Below are 12,517 nucleotides of genomic sequence, written 5' to 3'. Positions count from 1 at the left end.
ACATTGAACCTCTTGACCCGTCTCCCCGTCATTTAAAACCAACATGTCGGTGCTGGTTGCTTTTGAGGTCAGTTTCCATTCTGGAACATTCCAGTTCTGTTTGAAATGATACTGTTTGTTTTGTTCCCCATCATTTTGATATATGTTCTGCTTATGTTCAGCAATAAATTAATCAAAGGATCATATTAATACTGTACCCCCCAGACTTGAGAGGCAGTTACATGCTTAATATAATCAATAACCCAGCTCTTTACAAATACCCAAAGAAACTGCAGCTCAATTAGGAGATAAAATATCAAGATACTCCCTTGAGACATCTACATATCATTTTGAAGTATGGTGACAAGGCTTAGAAAGAAGTCAGAAAACGTCTATTAAAAATACAATTTTACTTGTCGAAAGCATCAACTATTGAGTTTATATATTGAAGTCTAGAACATCTAGTTTAAAAAAAAACAAATACAAGAAACAAAAAGGAATATTACTTATTCTGTGACATATTAGTCCCAGTACAAAGTTCTGAAAACTTCTTCACATCTCTTAATCAATGAGAATACAAGATGTAGGCAACTTTAGCATACTACCTGATAGTTCATTTTATAATTTAATACAGTTTTAGAGAAATGTCAAAACTCTACAACGGGCCAGGAATAATGGTTTCCTCAAATTGTCTTACGAAACATCAAGTATTCATAGCTATAACTTCATTGCATAAATAACTGGAAAATCCAAACAACCATATTAGTAAACCCCTGGTTCTGTCAGTTCTTCTAGCAGCTCTTGGTTGCTGCAGCAGCAAATGTCACAGGTTGTCAGGTAAGGCTGGCCCCTTGCTTAAGTCAAAGGCTACTACTGCTTCTCCTTCCTAAATCCATCACGCTGCTTAGATTAAGTCACTAGGTCACTTAACTCTCCTGTTGCCCATCAAAGTGCAGAGCATTCTTACCTCATAGTAAAAACCAAGATTTATTCACAATTTCAGCCCACAGTGCTTTGCCTGTGGTGTTGCTGGTTTGAGGGCCTGGGTGAGGCCCCGATGAGGAGCATACTGAGAAATACGCCTCAGCAACAGGGAGTCTGAAAACAGACTGGGCAGCCCAATGACTAGTCTCGGTGTGAAAAAGGAAGATGGGGAACTAATTCATTGGAGTTCTAGCTATGACTTTATTGTTCATTAGCATGTGAGTGGTGCCTTTCCATACATGGCAAGTATGGGCTCAGAAAAATTATAAATTAATTCACATACAACTTCTTATGTCAGTTTCCAAACATGTTTACATTGTTTACAGGCCACTCCATTGGTGGCCCTAAATAGAAGCCTTCTACTGTCTAGAAGGAACCCACACAGAATTCTGATTTCTCTGTTACTCCTCTTTCATGGTCACAGATTAGCAGTTATATGCAATACTTTTATTTCTTTACATGCACAATTTCACACCTAAACATGGTCTTAAAGAGAAAACTTTAGTCATTGAAAGGAATGCCCCGAACACGAGGAGTAGCGAGAGATAATAGCCAGTAATTTAAGGCAGCCGTCACTCTGCACTGAAATTGCTTTGAGACAATCTGGCAGATGGTACTTCTCTTTATTATTACATAGAAGAAAGAAAGGAAGAAAAGCTAAGTGGTCACGCAGGATTAGCCTTAGCTATACATCTCTGTCCTGGCTGCAGTGCCCCAAAGCCAAGCAAGGCAGCAGCTGGAATTTGCATGTTATAAACCACCAACTGTGGACAACCAAGTTAAGCCAAGAAAGGCTCCTAAAATCACACAACTAAGACCCAGCCATCATGTGTGCATGTATCAAAAGCAGGTCTTCCTCAGAGAGTTGTGTGTCTTTATCTTCTAGGAGACTTTCATTCGTACAACAGGAGCCCTAACTTTCAAACAAAAAACGCTCGCCTCCCTATTCTACACTTCCTAGCCATGCCTCCCTCCAGACTACTACAAAATAAGGGGACTGGACTGGGCAGTGGGGTGTGTCAACACAGTCAAAGTACTTCCAGACATATACGAGTATGCTATAGTGAAAATAAATATTTAAAAAACGCTGATTACAATTTAGTCCACCTTTCTTTGATTTCCCAAACAATAAAATAATCAAGACAAAAACTACCTTTATATGCTTTGATGTTGTCAGAGAGAGAGGAGGAGTTTACAAGTTAATTACAACAACCGCCCCCCCATTTAAATCACACCTCAGCTGATCTCCTTGAATATGTTTGTTATAAACAGGACTCAAAGATGTCAAGAGCAAAAGCACTAGATATTAACTGGGAGTCTATTCCTTTTCTATTATGGCAACCTGTCTCACTCTCATGCCAAGGCTTTTGAAGCAACCCAGTGCACTGTGTGTGTGTGTGTGTGTGTGTGTGTGTGTATGTGTGTGTGTGTGTGTGTGTGTGTGTGTGTGTGAGAGAGAGAGAGAGAGAGTGTGTGTGAGAGAGAGAGAGAGGGAGAGAGAGAGAGTGTGTGTGTGTGTGTGTGTGTGTGAGAGAGAGAGAGAGAGAGTGTGTGTGTGTGTGTGTGTGTCTGAGGGGGGGGAGAGGGAGAGGGGATATGAACACATGCTTTTCAGAAGATATGCAATGCTGCCCCATGCAACAGCAAGGAGTTCCAGATTTAACCAGGCCCTAGGCCCCAGGTGGCAGACAAAAGTTGGAAAGGAGAGAACTCTGTGCCCTGTGCCAGCTGAACTTGGTGGCAGGTTATTAAAGAAGAACAATGGGGAGGGGAGCAGAAATTAGACTAGGCGTGGGGTGGGGGACAAACAAAAAACTCGGTAGGCTAATGTTCCTAGCTGGCATCTGCCTTTTGACTCAAAGAGATGGCTCTTAACCAAGTTTTTCCTACTATAGCATGTATCAGCTGCCTCCTGGACTCCTTTGTGAGTGCTAACTGCCAACAGAACAAGACAAGGTTTCCGTTGATAGGGAATGTACAAGTCCTTGAAATAATAGAGATCTCTCTATTTCTCTACAAAGGCTACTTTGGTGTTATTATTTCTGGCATGCACGTTAGGACTTGTAATTATGGCCAGGTATTATTTAGAAATATTTGAAAACTCCAAGGTTAAAAAGTTGTTACCTTGATCCCATAACTTACCTTCATAATATATTTAACTGAAGAACAGTCTAAAACTAATTGGTGTGGGCTTGGAATTCTTTCTCCCAACAAATCCCTCTTAGCTGAATTTAAAAAAAAATCACGACTATTAAACTAACACTCCTGTGGTAACAACCCATGAATCACAGAGAAATAAATATGCACAGTCTTTGGAAGTACTGTTTCTAAAGTATCTTCAGTCAAAAAGTAAAAATAAACACAATGAATAGTAAGAAGCTTCTAAAGTAAATCCCTAGGGAATGATTGGCTCAAACCCCAGGGAAGGACACCCTGTGAGGAATGCTGAGAAGTACACAGAATACCAGGCCTGCCCCTACAGTAAACACAAAGACTGGGCAGTCTAAACAGTAGCTTTCCTTGGGTACAGTCAAGAGCTGAGGGGTTAAAGTACTAACCAGCAAACGTAATATGGTATGTGGGAACTTGCTTACTGCCTCAGAGTCTGCTGCCAGGAAGAACTCAGAGAAACCACAAGGAGAGGAAGGGTAAAGCTGACAGTGCAGTGAGCAAGGGATCGCAGAACCACTGGCACAGGCACACTTTCAGGCACCTCTTGGGCTCCAACTGGTTTCACAGAAGAGGACCCAGAGGAAGCATCCCTGTCACCTTAGTGACAGAAGAGATGGCCTGAAGATGTGTATCTAACACTTCATGACCACTGTGAAGGGCACAGCAGTAGCTACATTATCTCTGTGCTCACACTGGCTAGCCGGAGTCTGATGAGCTCCTAATGCGGTTGATAATATCTAGGAGACAGAGAATAGAGAGATGCATCAAATGCACAGGAAGAAAGAACCAGATAAAATGTACAGTTTAACGGAATCAGTGTCTGTGCTGGTTAGTTTTATGTCAACTTGATGCAAGCTATGTTCACTTGATAAGAAAGAACCTCAACTAATGTACCCAGAGCTGGGCAACCCTTTAGGGCACTTCTTGATTGATTATTGACATAGGAGGGACCAGTTCACTGTGGGTGGTGCCACTCCTGGACTACTGATAGACAAAGCAGGCTAGGCAAGCCGTCAGAAGCAAGCCAGTAAGCAGCACTTTCCCATGAGTTTCTGTCTCTGGTTCCTACCTTGAGGCATGGCAGCATGCGGTAGGGACTGAATTCTTGGTGAAGGTGTAGCCCAGCTGCAGTGGGCATCCGACATTTTGGAGGTGCGAGCATCATGCAGCAGCACCTGAGGACAGCAGCACCTGTGACCCGGAGCCAGATTGATTCTGTGAGACAAGCTGTCGCCTGCCACAGTGGCAGAGCTGGGGAAGCAGAACGTTTTGGAGACCAGAGGATTGTGTGTGGATCCCAGACCGTGCCTGGTTCTTCCCATGGAGGAAGAAATGATATAACCTACTCCACACTTAAGAGAACTAGGAATTTTATAGAGGCTTTGGATATTTTTAGAGACTGGATATTTTAGAGAAACTATAAAAGACACTTTGGATGTTTTAAAGAGGCTGAACTTTTAAATTGTTTGAATTTATAAAGACCATGGGACTTTTTAAAAGTTAGAGTTCTGTATATAGTGATATTAATATTAACATGCCATTCTGTGGATAGATGAGAAAGAAAAAGTTTCTAAACTGTGTGTGTGTGCGTGTGTGTGTGTGTGTGTGTGTGTGTGTGTGTGTGCGCGCGCGCGTATGTGTGTGTGTGTGTGTTGTGTAAAGTTGACTGATGCAGGGCCAGTTGTGCTGGCTGGTTTTATGCCAACCTGATATAAGTTAGAGTCATTTAGAAAGAGAGAACCTCAACTGAGAAAATAGCCCCACCAGACTGGCCAGTAGGAAAGCGTGTGGGATGTTTTCTTGATTGGTGATTGATGTGGGAGCCCTTGGGGCTGCTGGTCCTGGGTGCTGTAAGAAAGCAGGAGGAGCAAGCCAATAAGCTGTACTCCTCCATTTTAGAGGGATTTTAATCTAGCAACATGGCTACTCTGGCTGGAATACAGACACACCCTTAGCACACACCTTTAATCCCAAACAGTGAGGGTAAAGTGAGTTTGTGGATTGAAATACCCATGTTTGAAAATGATGTCTATTGAGTGGCAGACAAAGTGATGAATCAGAGAAAGATTTCACAGCATAGAATATGCCCAACTCCAGGAGAACAGTGAGAAAGAGAGGTAACATAAGAGAGCAGCAGAGAGAGGGAGGAGAGGCAGTTTTACCAGGGTGGCTTTAGAGATACATGTTGCGCAGAGAGAGAGAGAGAGAGAGAGAGAGAGAGAGAGAGAGAGAGAGAGAGAGAAAACGAACGAACACGAGAACAAGCTAAACACAGGGGAAGACCGAATAAGCCAGAGAATGAGAAGGAGCCAGAACATTAAAGCAAATGGCCAAAGCTGGCATGAACGATTTGGTCAGAGGTGGCAAGAGAAGTCAAATTGAATCAGTCAGCTAGGAGTGGGGTTTGAACCAGAACAGCAGAGCTGAACCAGCCAATCAGAGTTCAGAAAGAAGTAGAAAAGGTGAGCTTATTCAGCAGTAAGTCTCAGAGGCTGAAAACATTCTAGGCCTGGATGAGATTGTGTGGCACGGCTAGAAACTTCTAAGCCTAGGCCTAGGTTAGCAGACTGAGGCATTAAGCCTCAGAGACAAAAGTTACATCGAGTAGAGTAAGTGACATTTACACTCCATGACTTCTTCCGTTGCCACCTCCAGGTTCCTGCCCTGACTTCCTGTAATTGAAACAAAAAGCTGATGATCTGTGTAAATTAAAACAAACCCATTTACCCCTATATTGCTTCTGTTTATGGTGTTTTACTACAGTAACAGAAACCCTAATAACAGTCTCTGTGGGTACAACGGAAAACAAACAAATAAACCAGGATGTACTTTTCAGACAATAAAGAAATAACCAAATACAACAATGGAGACCTCAAAAATTGGCTTCAGGGTTGGTAAAATGCCTCAGTGTGTAATGTGCCTGTCAATCAAATGTGATGACCCGCATTCCATCACTGAACTCTGGGTGGAAGGACCGAGGCCACGCCCACAGGTGCCTTCACACACACACACTCACACAAACACTCACAAACACACATGCACACATGTGAATAAAAAGATAAAACAGCTTTAAAAACATTTTTTAAAGAAAACCGGTGAGTTTTGGGTAGGATGCCATGTCGGATGCTGGGAAATGCTCATTTTCTTGGATTTGACAACGGGGTTGTGTATAAGTTAGCAGGTGTCCTCTGTGTACTGGGGAGTAGAGTAACACGACATGTGCAGGTCTCAGCCAAGACAAAGCTCCCATCTGCCTTCTCCCTGGCCCAAATACACTCACCCACAAAGTCCATCCTCCCATAAGGCTGGGAAAACTGGGAACGGCACTCCCATAGACAGCGGCCACGGCAATGGTATACTAATGATTTTAATTAGTTCTGCTCCAAGGGAACTAATTTATTAAATTAATTCTGTCCAAACTTGCTTGACCACAGAATTTTACTTTCAATGAACGTTCCAAATAGCATATGGAACTGATTTCAAGAAAACTGATCTAAAACGACTTCCTGCACAGTAGTGACAGATAATAGCAAAAATTCTGTCTTTATAGGCTGCTAGATGAATTGCAATTTTGCTCTCCTCAAAACACTGTGTCACTGTCTTATCAAGATAAAAAGGAGATATTCTGAAAGGGCTTTTAAATTTATCTTTTACTTTTTTCCCCTATGGGAAAAGTCTTGAGTTTTTTAAAAAAAAAATATAAAATGCTGATCATATGATACACAGGGTTTTGTACCCTACTTTAACATTATACTCATACCATTACCACTATATTTTTCCATAGTGTTGTTTTTAACATGTGTATGACGTTAATTTCAGATTATTGTACAAATTTCATTCTACTCAAGTTTATGATATAAATTATGACTAAATAGTAGATAAACACAAATATTGGACTATTATCTCTTTGGGAAGATTGACTCTCTTGAAATAACTGAGCATAAGCCCCTTGCTTGATCCTTACCCTCGTGCCTTCCAGAAGCCAGGAAACCGACACCCTCATCAGCAGTGTGTAGAAATTATGACACAGCCACCATTAAACTGGGTGAGTTGAGAAGCATAAATAACTTTGCTAATACATGGTATGTTAGTATATGATGCACATTGTTTTGGTTTTTTTTTAATTATATGTCCAAATTGTTTTCTCTTTTATTAGTATGGATCGGTATTAACTATGGTTCTGTGAGTTTTTTACATGTTACTAGCATTCCCTGTCAAATGTTTTACGTGACTATCTACTGCTTCTCTTGAGAAAAGATGGTAATCTAGAAATAACAACCATTCACCTGTATTAGTTTATACTTTGCTTATTAAGTACTTAATTTTTATATTTCATTCAATTAGTTAGAAATGAGTATACTGTGTGTTCAGACTCATGCCTGAAAATTCCTCCCAAACAACTTCGTTCTCAACGTGCGACCTTCTAACATGTATTTATTTGACTGTATCGTGGTTGCTCACTGTAACAGAATGACAAACAAGGTCCTGGGGGTCTCAGATCTAGATGGACCCTTTGAAAGACCAATGTCAAATGCCAGGTGCTGCAGTGATTGTGAATGGAAAGAGGAATGGTCTTTAAGGTCAGGAACTACACTTGTGAGTGACAGGGGGAAGGGGGCAACATCTGACTCTGTGGAGAGGTCAGCAGTAAGCTGTGAAGCCAAAGCAGGACCGAGAGCAGAGAGCGCCTGCTTGGTCTCATGCTGGGAGGCATACTACAAAAGCTTATGCTCACAAAGTGTAGAGCAAAGCCACCTAAACCACATGACCTGTCTACACAGATGCAGGAAAAGAAATGCATGGCCTCAAAGTTTGGAGCAGAGACTGAAGGAATGGCCATTCAGAGCCTGCCCCACATGGGGCCCATACATATACAGCCACCAAAACTAGATAAGGTTGATGAAGCTAAGAAGTGCATCCTGACAGGAACTGGATATAGTTGTCTCCTGAAAGACACAGCCAGAGCATGTCAAATACAGATGCGAATGCTAGCAGCAAACCAGTGAACTCAAAATGGGACCCCCATTGGAGGACTTAGAGAAAGGATTGGAGAAGCTGAAGGGGTTTGCAACCCCATAAGAACAACAATGCCAACCAACCAGAGCTCCCAGGGACTAAACCACTACCCAAAGAGTACACATGGACAGACCCATGGCTCCAGCTGCATATGTAGCAGAGGATGGCCTTGTTGGGGCACCAATGGAAGGAGAAGTCCTTGGTCCCGCCAAGGTTGAATCCCCAGTACAGGGGAAAGTTGGGGGGTGGGAAGGGGTGTGAATTGGGAGGGGGACGGGATAAGGGGCTTATGTCTGGGAAACCAGGAAAGGGAATAACATTTGAAATGTAAATAAAAAAAAAATCCCAGTCTCTTGTCACCATGCCAGCCTTAATAGTATCCCGAGGGAAAAGCAACAGTCACTGTTTAAAAATAAAATTACGTTACTTTCTCTGAAATGTTTTACAAATGAGATGATGAATCATAAGAAAATATACTTAAAAGAGGGATAGAAGGAAAATGAGTTATTTCACTGATTGTCCAGCACAGCGCTCCTTTCCAAGTTCTTTCCACAGTTGTTTTTTAGGTAAGTGGATGAAACCTGGTCAGCTATGCCAGTACCTGCCTTTGATGGAGAAGGATCAGGAGTTGGAGATCATCCTTGGCTACACAGTAAGCTCAAGGCCAGCCTGGGCTACATGAGATCCTGCCTCAAGAGAAGGGGATGGCTTAGCGGTTAAGAGCAGTGGCTACTGTTACAGAGGACCCTGGTTTGAGTCCAGGTGGCTCACAATCATCTACTGTAACCTCAGGGAACACTGCATGCATGTGGCACACAGACATACATGCAAGCTAATTACCTATACAGATTGTTATGGTTTGAATATGCTTGGCCCAGGGAGTGGCACTATTAGGAGGTGTGGCCCTGTTGGAATAGGTGTGTTACTGTGGGTGTGGGCTTTAAGACCCTCATCCTAGCTGCCTGGAAGCCAGTGTTGTGGTAGCAGCCTTCAGATGAAGATGTAGAACTCTCAGCTCCTCCTGCACCATGCCTGCTTGCATGCTGCCATGCTCCTGCCTTGATGATAATCGACTGAAGCTCTGAACCTGTAAGCCAGCCTCAATTCAATGTTGTCTAAGAGTTGCCTTGGTCATGATGTCTGTTCACAGCAGTAAAACCCTAACTAAGACACAGATAAAAATAAATAAAATTTTTAAAAATACAGAATTAAATGTATGGCACCTCTAAAGGTATATGTATCTGATTTTTCCATCCATTACTAAATACTCACATATTTTTATTTTTTGTTAGGTATTATTTATATTTATATTAGCCTAACAATAAAGATTTATAAACAAAACATTTTCAAAGGCTGGCTCCACCCTCCTTTTCTGATCCACAAAATGCAAAAGCTTTCCTCTGCAGTTACATTCAAGTCTCTAAAACCACTCTGAAATGGTAGGCGCATCTTAGGATGCTTCTGGCTAAAGATCCCCCTACACCAGAGGTTCTCAACCAGTGGGTCTCAACCGCTTGGGAAGGGGTATCAAATGACTCTTTCACAGGGGTGGCGTGAGACCGTAGGAAAACACACCGGACTTCCTGGTTTCCACACTGTCTTTGGAAGCCTTATAACCAGCCTGGGAAAACTTGCTGAATGAGAACTAACGGGTGGGTTTGCAAGACCTTGGCAGAATGCTCCAAACTGACCACTGCAACTTGCTAGCCAAAAGCCAGGCATCCTGGCCCTGCCGACCCATGCTCCGATAAGCAAGAATGTCCGTCCATCACCAGTTTCACAGTGCCTTGCTATACAATGAGATCACATTGCATCACAGCTCACAACCCCGGCACTCATTACTCCAGTCTGTTACAACACACTACTTCAACTCTGCTGTGTGCTCACTCTTGTCCCTATCTCTGTGCACACTGCTGCTGCCAGGCCTGCCCTCCTTAAATCCAAGGGCTACACTATGTGCTCTCATCATGAAGTGCTGTCTGGTACCTGGTTAGTTTTTAGCTCCTGTTTGCAGAAGGCTGCTTCCAGATTCACAAAACATAGCTCATGTCGCCCCCCCCACCCCACGTACATATACAATCCTACTGCCACCTGCACTGGTGTCAGTTCTGTTCTCAGGGCTGTGACCAAACCCTGACAAGTGGAGGGAGGACATGCTTATTCCGACTTAGTTGAGATAATACAGACCCAGGCAGGGAAAGCATAGCAGGAAGGAGAGGTGGCTGGGCACGCTGGGTTGGTTCAAGGTCAGGAAAGAGAAATCCATGAATACTGTAGTTCTGTGCTTCCAGGAACCTAGTCCATGGGATGTTTAAAGCTTCCTAGACATGAAGGTACCATGAAGATTTAGCATCTGTTCGGGTTAACCACTGAGATCATGCACCACAGTACCATTCCACCGGAACTGTTTAACTACAGGGCTTCTTCCCGGCTTCTCCGTATTCTTCCCTTTCTCCATGTTCAGTTTGAAAGCAAGGGCTGGCTTAGACATAACCCCTTACTTCTCTGTTCACAACAACACTCAACACAGCTCTCCAGAATGGCTTTGACATGTCTGAACATTGTACAGTTTCTGAAGCCCCAGAGCTTCCATGTCTGTGAAGCTCTAAGAACATTCCCCACTCTCTCACACCCGCTGAGCTACTCCCGCATACCTGAAATTATGGTTACCTGTGCTGCACGGTAGGTAGCACACATATACTTTATAAGATACTGTGAAGCTTTTGAGGGCAGGTCCCTGATGTTATAATTACTTCTGGAGAGGTGATATCAACTACGTATAGACATAACCAGAGACAGAGACATGTTCTAGGGCGCCTCCCGTCCTCTGCTTGATGTTCATTCTGTACCTGGACAGTGAAGTTACCTACGTGATGTATAACAATGTCTACATAAATGCTGCTTCTTAGTAACTCACACTAGGACAATAATTAAATATCTATGTCCAACTTCATATGCCAAACCCAGAGCAAAGAAAGCAAAATAAGAATACTGATTCTTAGATAATAATTTGTAAAAAAAAAAAAAAATTCTTCCGGAAGTTGTGTTAAATACTACAAAACCATAGGCTTTGCTGCTGGAGGGACTGATCCAGTAGGATTCGAACCTGAGTCCTTCGATTCCAAGGGAAATCTGTGTGGAGGTTCACGGCCAAGACTTTAATAGATGATGATACAATGTGTACTTTACAGACATGAATTCCAAAGTTAATTTTTCTGGTGTACTTAAGTTTATTTATTTTGTCTTTGGACGTTTCTTGGCTTTACTGCTCAGGCACAAAGCTCAGTGGGCCTATAAAAAGAACAGTTAACAGTGCATCCAGTCTGGCACCTTGGGAGCTCAGGCTGTGGGACGACGGCATCACATCCCCTTCTTTGAGATCACAATCTGCACCGCTTTCACTTATCTACCCTTTTTATAAAGTATTCAGGGCTTAATTTGCTACAAATAGTCCTTCTTCAGACCGCCTTGCCACGAGGCTGGTTTTAAAATAACTGCAGAGTACACGGCTCTTACCTCGGTCCCAGATGCTGGCTCTTAACGCTCGTTCCAGCTGCTCCTCCTCGCTCAGGCCTGCTGTGTAGATGTCATAGTTCCTGTAAGTTGCTTCATAGTTCACTGGTCGGCCATCTGTATAGCGATTCTGATATCCGGAGGGGCCTATGGGCATAATCAAAAGGTTACAGACCCCGGTAACGGACTTGTCTTTTGCTTCAGAACTGTGGCTTTGTAAATGCCAAGGCAGCCCTACGCGTAGTTCATGTCACTATTTTGAGTGTAATAATGAACTTCTAATCTAGCGAGGATGGCACATGGAAAAGTCTCCCACGAGAGTAGCCAGCTATGAACCTGTCACTCTACAGCCTCTGTGTCCAACACGGGCCTGGACATAAATAAGATCTTACATGCTAATGAGGAGGAGAAACAAGAACTTAGAAGGCAGCTACAAGTGCTGGAGAAGAGACCAGGATGGGCTTTGTGGAGTATGTTTATCACTTTAGAGCATTTCCCGTAAAGTCCCAACTTGACTGGGGACAGTGCTAGAGAGCGGCTGAGAACGCTTTACTGTTGTGTGGCTCCAGCCAAAAGGAGACAACCAATGAATGCTTCGTCCATACACAGAGTGCACCTGCTGGGTACTCTACTTCACAACTGACAAGACTGAGGCGGATGGGCGAACTGCTCCCACTGCAACTAGCATCACTCTGCTTCCAATCAGTATTGCTTTCAAAAGCCTGCTTACTCAACAGGACAAGAGATAACATGGTCATTAAATAATGGTCTACACACTAAACAGACAGCAGTTAATAAAGAAAAGGCAGCAAAGAAACACGGAATGCTTTTGCAAAAGTAATTCCATCCCATT

General features: G+C 43.0%; 1 protein-coding gene across 2 annotated transcripts in view; it reads right to left on the bottom strand.

Annotated features, from left to right (window-relative positions):
• Positions 1-12,517, bottom strand: part of Rhbdd1 (rhomboid domain containing 1) — a 119,934-nt gene that overhangs the window by 40,393 nt on the left and 67,024 nt on the right. For both annotated transcript variants that reach the window (XM_008767250.4, NM_001024891.1), the window contains exon 6: positions 11,668-11,811. In XM_008767250.4, the coding sequence (XP_008765472.1) occupies positions 11,668-11,811 (144 nt within the window). The remainder of the gene's footprint in view (positions 1-11,667; positions 11,812-12,517) is intronic.

This window comes from Rattus norvegicus, chromosome 9 (genome assembly GCF_036323735.1).
Source record: "Rattus norvegicus strain BN/NHsdMcwi chromosome 9, GRCr8, whole genome shotgun sequence".
NCBI lineage: Eukaryota > Metazoa > Chordata > Mammalia > Rodentia > Muridae > Rattus > Rattus norvegicus.
The sequence above is the reverse complement of the archived record's forward strand: the minus strand, read 5'-3'. Positions and strand labels throughout refer to the sequence as shown.